Source organism: Cydia splendana, chromosome 2 (genome assembly GCF_910591565.1).
Source record: "Cydia splendana chromosome 2, ilCydSple1.2, whole genome shotgun sequence".
In the NCBI taxonomy this organism is placed as follows: Eukaryota; Metazoa; Arthropoda; class Insecta; order Lepidoptera; family Tortricidae; genus Cydia; species Cydia splendana.
This window is the reverse complement of record NC_085961.1, coordinates 11,322,750-11,336,411: the sequence shown is the minus strand read 5'-3', so window position 1 is coordinate 11,336,411 and position 13,662 is coordinate 11,322,750. Positions and strand designations below refer to the sequence as shown.

General features: G+C 34.0%; 1 protein-coding gene and 1 long non-coding RNA gene across 2 annotated transcripts in view; one reads left to right on the top strand and one right to left on the bottom strand.

The window, feature by feature from the left end:
* Positions 1-9,915, bottom strand: part of LOC134804009 (uncharacterized) — a 76,752-nt gene extending 66,837 nt beyond the window's left edge. Inside the window, exon 1 of the mRNA XM_063776867.1 lies at positions 9,135-9,915. Within this exon, the coding sequence (XP_063632937.1) occupies positions 9,135-9,213 (79 nt within the window). The 5' untranslated portion in view covers positions 9,214-9,915. The remainder of the gene's footprint in view (positions 1-9,134) is intronic.
* LOC134804118 (uncharacterized) overlaps positions 1-13,662 on the top strand; it is an 805,015-nt gene that overhangs the window by 754,859 nt on the left and 36,494 nt on the right. The gene's annotated exons all lie outside the window — the stretch shown is intronic.

Genomic DNA, 13,662 nt, shown 5'->3' with positions numbered 1-13,662 from the left:
CTTCACATTTGTTTCGCACAATAGGTAAACAAAACGCATTTACTTGAATGAAACTATTTTATGTAACTATTTATGTATAATGTCTGCGTTGGGACCTCAGTGGATAGATTTAGCGCAGATCTATTCTGGTACTACCTCCCTGTGTAGAAACCTAATCGCCTACAAAGTAGGTACTCGAGATATGTATTTGTTTAAAACAATCGGCCCAATTCGAAAAATGCTTCTAAGAGATCACTGCGGCGGTACGATCGATACCGATCTGTCAGTGTCAAAAGTGACGTTTTTGATTGATGTCACTTTTGACACTGACAGGTCGTTCCGCAGTGATATCATAGAAGCATTGTTCGAATACGGCCGTATGTATTGTGTCAGTCATGGTATAATAATATATTCCGCCTGGTACTCTCTTCCGAGATTCGCGTATAACCTAACTGACACGGGCCTACGTCATCATGCTGTTTACAGGTTCTCAAACTTTAAAATGTGGGAGAATTTTAACCAACGGTGAAAATTATTTTAACGGCATTAATTTTAAGTTATTCATGTAGAAACATAGTAAAATAAAACAAATGTAATGTATTAAATTAAACTTTATTTATCTATACAAGACAAACGTTTGAAAAACTAATTCACAGTTACACATTAATTACCAAGCTTACGACGTGAAAAGTTTGGAAAACACTGCGACTGCTGACACTGAGCGAGAAGGAAATAACTATTAACACGCGTTCGACAAGGCCAGGGCATGAAGTAATCTAGATACGAATTGTCAAATGTGACTGCGCTATCCTGTGTTGCCGGTAGTATAAACAGAATTACCCGAACGTCTGAAATTTATTTCGTGAATCGGAAGATATTGCTAACGAATAATTAAAAATAACGTGTTATTGTAAAATTTAAGATAAATACCAATATAAATGAAAATTATAAAATTATAAAGAAATATTTTAACTTATTAACCATAGGTATAATGTACCCATGTAACATGTTATGTTGAAATAAAGTGGCAATGTTATTGTGACGTAGGCCCGTGACACTCTGGGAAGAGAAGACCATGTTTTATTAGACCATGGTGTCAGTTTTTAAAGACCTATCCAAGTGTCCTATAGCTCTGGGGTCGAGCGTAAAAAAATACACGTCTATTTTTTTTATTATTAAATTGACTTGGCGTCATTCTCAGTGTACCTCGTTTGCACTTATTTACTTTTTACAAGACTAACTGAGCCTCACATCACATCAAATTAACACATAATCATTAATCTCAGTGTGTCTCGCTCACACTTTTTTTCAGCTACTAAAAATGCACTGACAGGCCTATTCGGATTTCGAGATAATCACAAGATCTTGAGACGATTTAGAGATCAACTAGATCTACCTTAGATATCGACTAGATGTGACTTGGATATCTAAGTGATAACTTGTCGAAATCGTTCAAGAGGATCTCCAGAATCGCGGAAACGTCAAATTTTACATATCTATCTTACAAATATCTTTAAATTATCCGTATCGTAATAACTTGTTGAAGTCTAGTAGAAATCGTTCAAGAGGACCTCCAGAATCGCGGAAACGTCAAATTTTACATATCTATCTTACAAATATCTTTAATTTATCCGTATCGTAACTTGTTGAAGTCTAGTAGAAATCTAATGCATTTTCCGAATCGAGCCGTGAGACTAATATTAAATCAGGTTCGTAGGTAATTATAAAATAAAAATGTGCCTGCTAGTTTAATAACACCCCGACGCGTGGTAGGCCTATTATGCCTCAACAAGTTTCTATAACACTTACCTACCCTTATCAACCAGTTACAAAAAGTTTAGTGAAAGGTCTAGGTAGCTTTATATGTAGGTACTATAGCATTAAGTCACTCATAATGCGAAGGACGCGTCAACATTTTCAATAAGTACATGGACACGGTGATTCCTTAATTTCTCTTAAAAATGATTTCCTGTTTTAAAGACGCTTCACACTGGTCTTTGTTGCTGTTATAAAATGTGATTCGTTTCATAAAAACACCAGTTTTATATCTAGTGCAAAGAATATGGAGGCTCCATTTTGAACATTGAATTTAATATAATTTTTAGTAACAGCAGGCAATTAACTTCCTGGGTTGCGGTTGCTTTCTACGGTCAAAACTCGGATCCTCAACTTCTTTGGACACGTGCCTAGGCGAAACGGAACATCCATAGAACGTCTATAAGAAGAAGAAGAAGAACTTCCTGGGTACCTAATATAAAGACAGTGAAGCATAGGTTTACAGTGCGCGCGCAGTATAGTTACGCAGCGCCCGGGCATTTGGGGCAGCAATGTGAGATAAAATAAGATAAGATAAGATTAGCAAGTCGAGGTTTCCACAAGTTTCAACCTCCATTTTTCAGTTTTTGACCCCAATGGTTCGATTCCCGGCTACATGCGAAGGTTTTTATTTGAATTTAATTCGGGCTAGTAATTAGGAGTAATTAACCATACTACTAATCTAACCAATAATTTTGGCACATATAGTAGATGCATATTTATATTAGCTACTTACATAATATATAGTTCTTGTTTTCCCTCCCTATCCCATTTGGAGGAACAATCCTGTCTACTTGCCTAATTTTAGCGCTTGAAAACCATTGACTTATAATATATGTGACCTCGACCGGCAAAACGTCCCACTTTGGTCGCTTGACCGGTTATTCCTATAAAGATACAAGCAAATCTCGTCGTTATGGCAAACGGCTAAGTGGGACGTTTTGCCGGCCGCGGTCACATAATATTAACTTTGTAAAAACGGGCCTTACAGGCACTACAAAGTGGGCCCAAAAAATTGGTGCGCAAATGGGTTTTGTGCCTTTTTTGTACAACTAGGTGCAATACTTTTGAAATCTTTGATGAAAACTTAAAAAAAGATATGACTAGAAAAGCCTATGCTGTTGCAGTTAATACTCTTGTTAGTCCGAAGTCCGTCAAAAGGAACAAAAATAAATCGTAATTGAAGAGGTTTATAATGTACTTATTTTATTAGGCATCATAGGTTTCTGGCTTAATACTGAGTGATGCCTAGTAGAACCCATAATTCCTTCACGGCTTACGTTGTATTGTTTAGGTCACAACATAATACTGATGCCTATCAGATATAGGTATTAAGTTTGCAATACTTACACCAATTACATTGTGGGATATTCGCTATACCTACATAATTCGGCTGCCCTAAGCAGAAAACAAGTAACTCGAAAATTTTCAAAAACGGTTTTTTTGGATTTTTGGAATCTACTATTTCAGGCGCATCTTTCACCAAAAAAATAATTGTAAAATAATGTGTAGTTTTCAAAAAAATCATGTTTTTAAAATCCGAGTATCTTTTTTTGACCCTGTATTCTACGCTAAATTCAAGTATATGTCCCATTTCTACGCTAAAGACAAGTAACTAAACAGAGATACTTGTAATTCATATAGATGACCGAGATACTTGAGTTTAGCGTAGATATTCGTAACTGCGAATTAGTTTATTACAATGGTAAAACAAGTATCTCCCAACACAATCTGCGATTTAGATTAGAAATTAGTTACATAGTTATACAAAAGGTAGCTTGTTTAAAGACATACATAGAAAACAAATTTGCTTAGCAATATTCCTGTCAAAGGTGAAAAGTCTGTGAAATTTAAGTTTAAAGAAAAAGTGTTGTTAAAACAATTAAAATTATCTGTATTGTCTACACTGTAGACTATACAGTAATGAAAACAGAACACTAGAATACGCCAAAGAAAGAGGAAATCATAATTATGCAGTAACAGTGCCAAAGGTTTTGGAAAAAATTAGGAACAAACAACAACTGACTGTATTCAATTGACCAAAAGGGAAATAATATTTAATCCAGGAATAATGCCAAAAATTGAATTTTTATAAATACACTTATTATCTGGTAAAGTGAATCATCTGAGGTCAATATCGAGAAGTGTATTAGTAGAGTTCGACCAAGAAAAGTCTGCAGAGATGTTGAGAGAGTGCCAGTGTTATTTATATGTCATAATTTCATAGAAGTTTGACGTTTAAAATAACACCTGCACTGGTGTGCTCTCAACATCTATGCAGACTTTTCTTGGTCTAACTCTACTAATAGACTTCTCGAGATTGACCTTGTGCTGTCAAAATCTCTGCAGACTTTTCTTAGTTTAACTCTAGCGACTAAAGAGATCCACCAATTACTTACCATAAATAGGTGTATACTGTATATCAGCAAAATTTCAGATCGATATGGTTTTATAAGAAATAGGTAAAAATGACTTGAAGGATTTAATTAGATTTTTACTTTGTTACAAGTAAAGTTTAATAGTAAATAAAGTAACTATGTACCTAAATATGTATTTATCTATACACGTATGTATATATCGTCGCCTAGTACTCATAGTACAAACTTTGCTTAATTTGGGGCTAGGTCAACCAGTGTAAGATTGTCCCCAAATATTGATTTTTATGAACTCACCAGCTCTCACCATTCCATGCACTTGCCTCATTCCTATCAAACACGTCTGTCAAATAGGACTATAAAAAACTGCAAGTCGGACTCGCCCACCGAGCGTTCCTTACAAATTTAGTTATTGTTTTTTTTATTTTTTACAAATTTATAGTTTTCAGATTATTCCCTGTACTTATAATGTAATACAATATTACTTGCCAAATTTCATAATTCTAGGGCAACGGGACTTCTCGTTGACCTAGCTACCTACTTAGGTACCCTTTAATTTTTGAATCCCTTGAGAATGTCGAAATATACTTACATATTTTGGCATAAACCACCGTATCTTTTTTTTACGTTAATGTAGATGTTTGAATTTTTTCTACATCTTTAAGGGAATGTAGACCTGAGTATGTGGTTTTAATTTCAACTCGATACCTCCACGCGTTTCCGAGATAAAAGATCTTGACAGACAAATGGGCGGAGGACGGACGGACAACAAAGTGATCCTATAAGGTTTCCGTTCTTTCCTTATGAGGTATGGAACCCTAAAAAAGAAAAGTTCGGAAGCAGGATCCTGTAGGTACCACCCATCCATGAAGACAGAGGGTTTGTTGAAGGAATGGGTATCACAAAATAATCTCTGAAAATAAATAAAATCGATGAAATAGGTACCAATAACCATGTGTCAGAAGGTACGAGGATGGCAACATCAATCACTAATTAAAAAAAAGTCTATCTTCCAATAGAAAATACCTTAAAATATAAAAAAAAAATTCAAGCGTTTTATTATCTAACAGGGATTTTGAAGTCGATAAACCTGAAAGAAATAACAATCAGTTTCCGGTAGCTTATGTTATTAGCTTTCATTTGGTACCATTTTCTTCAGAATTGCATGAAAATTGGAAAAGTGATTGAGCAGAGAGCCAAATATGTTTAGTATTTAAGAAGCTAAACTGCTTGCTATTTCCAAGCTAAACACGAGATACTTGAATTTGTGTAGAATGGTTCTGAGATTTTCGGGCAGTAAACTACACAGAAAACATTTTATGCCTGTACAAAGTTTAATATACAAGAATAACAAAAAATAAAGTTTGTATAAGCTTAATTTTATCGCTTTTAACATAATGGTATAAACAGTTGTTACATTTTAGACCAAATACCTAACAAAACTGACAAATTACGTTTTTTTGCTCTACTCAAAAATTTGTCAAAACTGGGTTACTTGTTTTCTGCTTAGGGCAGCCGAATTATTCTATTCTATTCTGTATTCTCTATTTACATAGGTATATATAATTTCTATTGTAACTACATAGTTATATTCTGCGTCCTATTTTGAATTTCTAATTGAAAATTGAGTTTCGTTTTCAACAAAATCTGAAATCTAGAGACATACATAATATATTCGAGTAACATTTAAGCACTTTGTGTATAATTTCAATTTACAAATCACAAAAAACCTGCTACCAGAAAAGTAGGTATTAGTTTACATTCAATTAGCACACTAACACAAAGAAAGAAATTATTTGATTTGAAACTTGATATCGTCATTATCATTACTCCTTTTTTATAGGCGAGAGTAACTTGATGTTAAAAAGAAGTTAAATGATCATACACTAAATAGGTATGAAAACGGTTTATTTGAAAGTGTCTATAAGTCATTTGAAAGTAAATATAGCCTTTGAAAGGCCAAATAAAGTTAATTAATTTCACGCTAATATTTTTCTTTTTATACGCAAACATGAAATAATGAAGATTAAGTCGTAAGTGTTATCAAGAAGTATTTTAAGCTCGTATACGACCCCTGCTAGTATATATATGTTACACGCAATAAAATGATTAGCCCACCTCTTTCCAATTACGTAAAACAAGCACGTTTCCAATTACAAACCATTATACTTAAACGAAGCAAATCAAAAGCGAGCCATGACAAGACAATAGAAAAGCCAGAGTTAGAGCAAAATTGAATTAAACACGTATTAATTCACTATTCCTCAGAACTCGCTGAATCCGCGCGAACTCTCCGAATTTCCTACAAAGCGGGAAAAATAATTAAATTATCTGAGAACTTCATGAAACTCGGTACCCGGGTATGTAGGTACGTTTATAATTGAGTTGTATTTCTTGTACTTGTAACTTTCGGGAATTGGCAGGCTTTAACAAGATTGTATAATTATAACATTGGCTATGAGAGTTCAACCTTACATTTGTAACCTGACAATTATATCTGAAATGATGTCAGTCGTGCGTCCATTTCAATCATAATTGTCCGTCCATGTATTGGTGCGAGCGAGATGCACGAGGGCGACTTACATCATTTAGATATCATTTTGATGTCACAATGTAAGTTTGAATTCAATGAAAGTTTGATAACATAGGTACTCCAATATCAATCCAAAGCCTCTCGCTGCTTTTGAAATATTTGTGTCATAAGGTTTAAATCCTCTATAAATCCCCCTAAAAAGAGAGAGAGGGAGGGAGAGTCGGCTAAGATTGTCCCGCGTGTTAAATCGTACCAGCACTAGTTTAATTTAGGTACACGTGAGACGCCAAACAATGATCAAGTAATATGGTAATATCCTATAATCTGACCAGAACAGAAGTGGCATTGGGCTAAAAACGGACGATAGAGAAAAAATATCATAACTTATGTTCTAGATAAATCAAAAATACCAAATAAAAAATATTTAACTACAAATAGACTTTATTCCGTGGGTAGTAAAATGAACTAAATTATCTTAGTTGAGCATAACTCCTTTTTTCATATAGTTATGTAGATTATTTCAAAACATACCTACCTTATCGTTTAAATCGTACTATGGGTTACTAGCATAGGTACTTACGATTTTTACGATCAAGTATATTTTCTGGCAATAAATACCTACCTGTATTGATATTTAAACCTACAGTAACCAATAAACATGCAAAATGTTTCATAGATATAACTTTAATCTTGATGGTACGATTTAACCAACTCTTGGGCTAAGTCGTATTTTTTTAACTATGTATTTTATTACATCCCACTTAAAGTTGATGAACTTTTATATGCATCTTAGGTATTCAAGTACATTTGTAACTGCCTTCAAAAACATAATGTCGACGTTTGAGTAAAAACTGGTACGATATAACTGACTCTGCCCTATTTTCTTACGGAAAATAGCTATCTACTAACTATAATAACAGCTCTTTTTAGGGTTCCGTACCAAAAAGGTACAAAAGGAGCCCTTATGGCGCGAGTCTGTCCGTCTGTCCGTCCGTCTGTCACATCGCTAAATATCTCCAGAACTACTGAAGCTATCGATTTGAAATTTTGAATAGTTATGAACAACGCTAACTCAAACACATTGGAAGTGTATTTTTTTTGTTTTTAATAATTATGGAAAATGCCCAATATAAAGAGGGGGCAAAATTTCAAAGTCTCGTTACTAGGTCGAGTGGTATCACTTGAAAGAGCTCGAATTGAACAATACAAAACAATTTTTTTTTCTTAGTGAAATCCATTTGACTTTTGAAGGAAAATGTGAAAAAAATACCACCCCCCCCTTATCTCCGAAGTTTACCAACGAAAAATTATGAATTACATGATAATAACAATATCATAAATATTGCAGAAAAAATATAATCACACCTCTATCTTATTATTTTTTTATGATCTAAAAACATTTTCTTATTTAATTTTCAATGTAAGCCCCTTTGCGGGTGTTTATTATACTTGAAATATCTATGAGATTACACAAAAAACACCTTCTTTCAAATAAAATATAAATTGTTGAAATCGGTTCACATGATAAAGAATTATCCCTGAAAAACCAACATACATACATGTCGCGCAAATTAGTTAGCCAATTTGCCAATAGATGGCGCTGTACACAATTATGCTTAGTATACTTCTGGTCAAAAGTCTTTCGTGAATATAGTTACATGAAAAATTTGAAAGTTTGTACGGAAACCTCGGTGCGCGAATTAAACGGACTCGCACATGACCGGTTTTATTTAATTTAACCACAGAAGACATTATTTCATTGCTTTTTGTTTTATTTCAAATTTTACTAAACACTACTTATTATTTTATCATTTAGATACTTAAAATCACTTCTTTCTCTATGTCGTAATAAGATAAAAACTTCCTCGGTTAAAAATGGTATTAACGCATTTTTTTTAATTACCATAATTCTTGAAAAAATAAATACATACAGCCAAATGAAATGTACAAAAAAAAATGAAAAAGAGACTATACCATAAATAAAAGGCCTCTTTTTATTGCAGGATCTCTATGTTGCCAATTCTAAAAACTTGCAGTACCTAATATACATAGATGACTTAAAATGTAATTAAATTTTTAGTTCCATAACTTCAACAAGCATGAGGCACGTATTATGTACGTACGGTGCGTGGTATTGTTATAGTAAAAAAAAAATAGACAACTATAATTTTTATTACAAACGTTTTTACAACGATTGTATATTCTAAAGAGCACCACTATTTAGAATTTACATACCTCGCTTAAAAATACCAATATTACCTATAAAAAATTTTTGGTAACTAGTATTTTATAAAAATAAATCCGACCTACGTTACGCTGTATATTATTATATATAGATTACTCGTAGGTACATCTATTTTCCATAGTCTGAATAGGTATCAATGGAAAAAGAAAACGTCTGTGAAAAAAGTAAAAATATGAGAATTACTTACCGTATATCATAGAGATGCACAGAAGCAGAGCATTCAGTAAGAATGAAAGCCTTTTTATCCTTTTCAGAGTTCCGGCCATTTTAAATATTTTCACTAATTTCTAATTAAATTTCATTATTACACTAACTTGTCATTGTCACTTAATTAGTTTACACCGAATTTCACTACCCTTAAAACGACGTCTTATTTTTAAGCATCTACTAAAAATTAATTAATGACTAAGCTGAGCCCGGCGTCATGTCACAACTCATAGTCACTTAAAATCTACCTTCTGCCACTAAATCTGTCAACATTTATACTAGTTCGTAATTAACCCGTTGACTAATAACAGAATGACACTTATCAGCCTTTAAAACGAATGTCACGTCATATATTCTATCCCACTAAGTTACTGAGCTATTTTTATTTTATCTTAAAATAAGGGATTGCTTGAAATAAATCGTTCCAAACAGTCAGCTTCAACTGGAGCGTGGCGTGTATTATTTTATTAAGCATAATGCTGGTATTACTATACACCCGAAGTCACCGTCGTACTTCAAGATAAATCTGCTTTTAATCCTAGCGCGGAACTTTTAAAGAAAATTCGCTTCGGCACGCTATTTCGCAAAATTTACGGCTAACCATAAATGTCAAATCACTGTTTTATACCGAGTCATATAAGTTCGAAATCACCTTGTACATCACTGGCCGCTAATAATCGGAATCGAGAATTGTATCTCGTCATTGTAGGCAGCGCGTCGCGCGCGTACTGCCCCGTCAACCCGACGAATAGCACTGACTTACATAAGGGATTTGGCTCCAGCCAGCTGAGGATCTGCGAGATAGGGATGCAAGATCATTTTCGTAGGGGTTGCAGGCTATGTGTGAAGCAAACAGAGAGGGACAGAAGAGATTTCGCATTCAGCGTAGATCGGTTTAAGCGTACCGCTGAAATCTTGTGTGAAGAAGCAATTAAAGTGTACATTTATCTGAGAGAGATACGTTTTCTACGTAACACATTGAAGTTAATCTTATAATGAGTGTTTAATCTACTGGTTAATTTAAACTTATGTGCGTCTGATCACAAATAGGTTCTTTCATAATCGTTCCCTCGCAGAAACGGTAAGAGATGAAAATTTTTCACGTCAGCGAATTCTTTAATTTGAAATGTGTTCACCTTTTAACGAGTAAGCTAATTCAAGAATTGAAATACGTTAATATCGTTTTATTTTGTAGAAATATTTACCATATTTGTGAAAATGTTAATACCTGCTTTTGGTTTAAGCTGAGAATCAATTTGTTAAATACTATATACGTTTTATGCAGGTACCCTAAGTTACCTAATAGCGTTATTCATAAATGCGTTACTAGCCTGAATTAGCTATGAATCATTTGTCTTTAACTGTCATTTTGACTTATGTATTTGTAAAAAAGGGATATAACATAATAATTCATGGATCCTCCCATCACTGGAATTATTCTTAAACACATACAAGAAAATAATATAAAACTTTAACGGCTTTACTTGCTCTACTCTTTCTATAATACTTGTCATCTTATATCTATTGTCCATCTCTTATTTTTCTCCTTATGTTGGCATGCTGCCTAACTGTCAAAACTATCGCCTTTCCCGCTCTTTTTCTAATAAACTGTACATATGTCATGTGTTGTCTGTGATGTCCATAACAATAAATGTTTTTGTTTTAGATTCCCAGCACAATTCCTATCACCAAATCAAAATTATTCACCGAACATTCTTATCGTGCGTAGTACGTCTTAAAACGTCGTCATTGGCAAAATCCCTCCTGCCAATACACACAAGAGGGGAAAGCCATAAAAAAAAAAAAAAAAAAATATAACATAATTTAACTAAATCAGGCCCGTAAAGTTTTATGAATAACGGGGTAAATCTTTAAAATATTAGCCAATGATCTATCATAGCATTGATTTCATTGTTAATTTATCCCACAAAAACGAGATCGGCCGGTAATCGGTAAAAATCCAACTCTTGAAGAGTTTTTAGTACCTAGCTTATACCTGAATATTAAAATCGTTATTATGTCATTGTTTTATATATAATGTCCTATAAAAATGCTGTTCTTCAGTCTTACGCCTGAATCAATATTATTTTGATGACCGTCTGTGCCCTTCTCTATAAATATTTACGTTTAATTATAGTGACCCTTAGCTAAGGTACTTCCTAATTGATTTTATGCTAAGTCCGGGATTAATTGAACCCCTTTCCCTGCTAGGTGAGGCTCATTTATTTACATATAAGTAAATACATCTCTCGATATTATTATGATTCATGTTACATTAATGTTGATGTTAATTATACGCAAGCTAAATAATGATGTGCCAATTATAAGTATTAGAAATCCTTAGTTCGTTATTAGTCTTTGTTGGGCTTTAAATGTAAATTTACAAACTGACTTGTAACGATGTTACTAATAAATATTTTCTTTTCTTTTCTTTTCTTTTTAGGGTTCCGTACCTCAAAAGGAAAAAACGGAACCCTTATAGAATCACTTGTGCGTCTGTCCCCCATGTCCGACATCCCCCCCACCCCTTTATCTCCGAAACTACTATGTCTAAAATTTTGAAAAAAAATACTCAAAATAGTTATTTACCTATAGATGTCAGGAAAACCTATTAGAAATGTGTAGTCAAGCGTAAGTCGGACTTAATTACTTAGTTTTTGATCCGACCTCTACGGGTTTTTTAAAGACATTTCATTCACGTTCCACATACTTAAAAAAATACATTGTTAAAAATTGGGTAATGTACGGAACCCTTGGAACGCGGGTCCGACTCGCACTTGATCGGTTTTATTTTTCTTTTCTTATCCCTAGAGATGCTACCTTCAAGAAAAAATATTGATTTGGCTAAGTGTTTAAGGCAAGATGCCTAATTGTACCTACTAGTATGAAAGTGTGTTATTTTTAATTACCTATTAAAGAAAATACACTCAATCATCAGCTAAAAAGGAGATGAAGTTAGATGGAGTTAGAGGAATGGTTAGTTAGAATTGTGACGTGGCAAAGAGCCAGAGTAGTTATCATCAGCTGTGCTAATAACTATATACGTGTGTGCGAAATGGAGAACGAATAACGATGACCGCGTTCGGCAAGGCATAGAATGTGGAATTTGTGAAACTACGTAATTTTACAAAAAATATAAAGTTTTGTCCACCAACAATCAAGTAATGTGACTTAAGTATGTACAATAGCCGCAGGTCCCACAGCTTACCCGCTACCATGATGGGTGTCTGGTTTTTGGATTCCAGGCGCTACAATATGAAGACTTTTTATTAGATTAGATTAGGTTCCCTATTTTTTTATACCTACCTTGATGACGAGACTGAGAGGTACAGTCCGTCCGTGTGGGCAGTTAACCTCATAAGAGGTGACAAATTATACAAGGTCTGAGTGTTCTATATTTTCTTATTAATGGCTCCCAACAGTAATCATTATTTAATATTATAAAATTTAGTAGTTTTTCGGTGGTCTTCACTTCGAGTTCCCATCTGACATCAAACCCCACTCATAAGCTTTAATTTATTATTGTAGAATCATATCTAAGTTAGTATCCTTTTTCTATATTAATTGTTAGTGCACAGGTGTAACTTTTTCAATGAGAAAATCATAACATGAATAGCTCCTTAAGTATAACTCCGATTTCCATTTAGTAACAATATAGACTAAAGCTCTCCATACAAAATGAGCTTCCGAAAACGGTCCAGGCATTACTATGATAGTTATCTCTGCGAATAAAGCTCCCAGTTTTAAATATTACCCAATAGTGCCAATACACAATTTTCCGTTATTAAAAATAGTTGCGGTTGGTCAAGAAAAGTTTTGACTGGCTAAAATTTAATTTCATCGAAACTTCTTGAGCGGCAATAACAATAAAAATTGGCATTGTCAAACTGCGCGCTGTACAGTCACCTGCAATAATATATTACATAACGAAAGCCGCTAAAATATCTGACACGATCTTATTTGTAGAGCCATAAGAGCGTGTCATATATTTTTACGACCTTCGAAGAGTAACATATTATTGTAGGTGACTGTATCTCCAGTTGACTCGCTCGGAGCAGAGTACTAGAGTGCTCTACCGGTACAGGTTTCCTGTGCAAAAACAGCATCGGAACCGGAAATTCCCGGTTCTTGCCATAAAAAATCAGAACCGAGGGGATTCCCTACACAATACACGTGGGGTCATTTTGAGCTTCAGGCAAACTTCTATAGTTATTCTAGTTCATTTGATGCCGGATTTAAACCGGTTAAATTATATTTTGGAAAGCCCTGTTGCCAAAAACTAAGTATAATAACGCAAATGTGGAGTATTTTGGAAACAGTTATATCGCTAGCAATCAGCACGCGTTGCTCATTTGAATCAGTCGACTTTACTGTTATGTACTGATACCAGCTGAACTCAACAATCTCAACATCGTTATGTTATGTACGTACCTACGGGAAACTCGCCAATTGATTAAATATTTCGCAATACAGTGTACCATAAAGGATGACTCACGTTAGACCAGGCC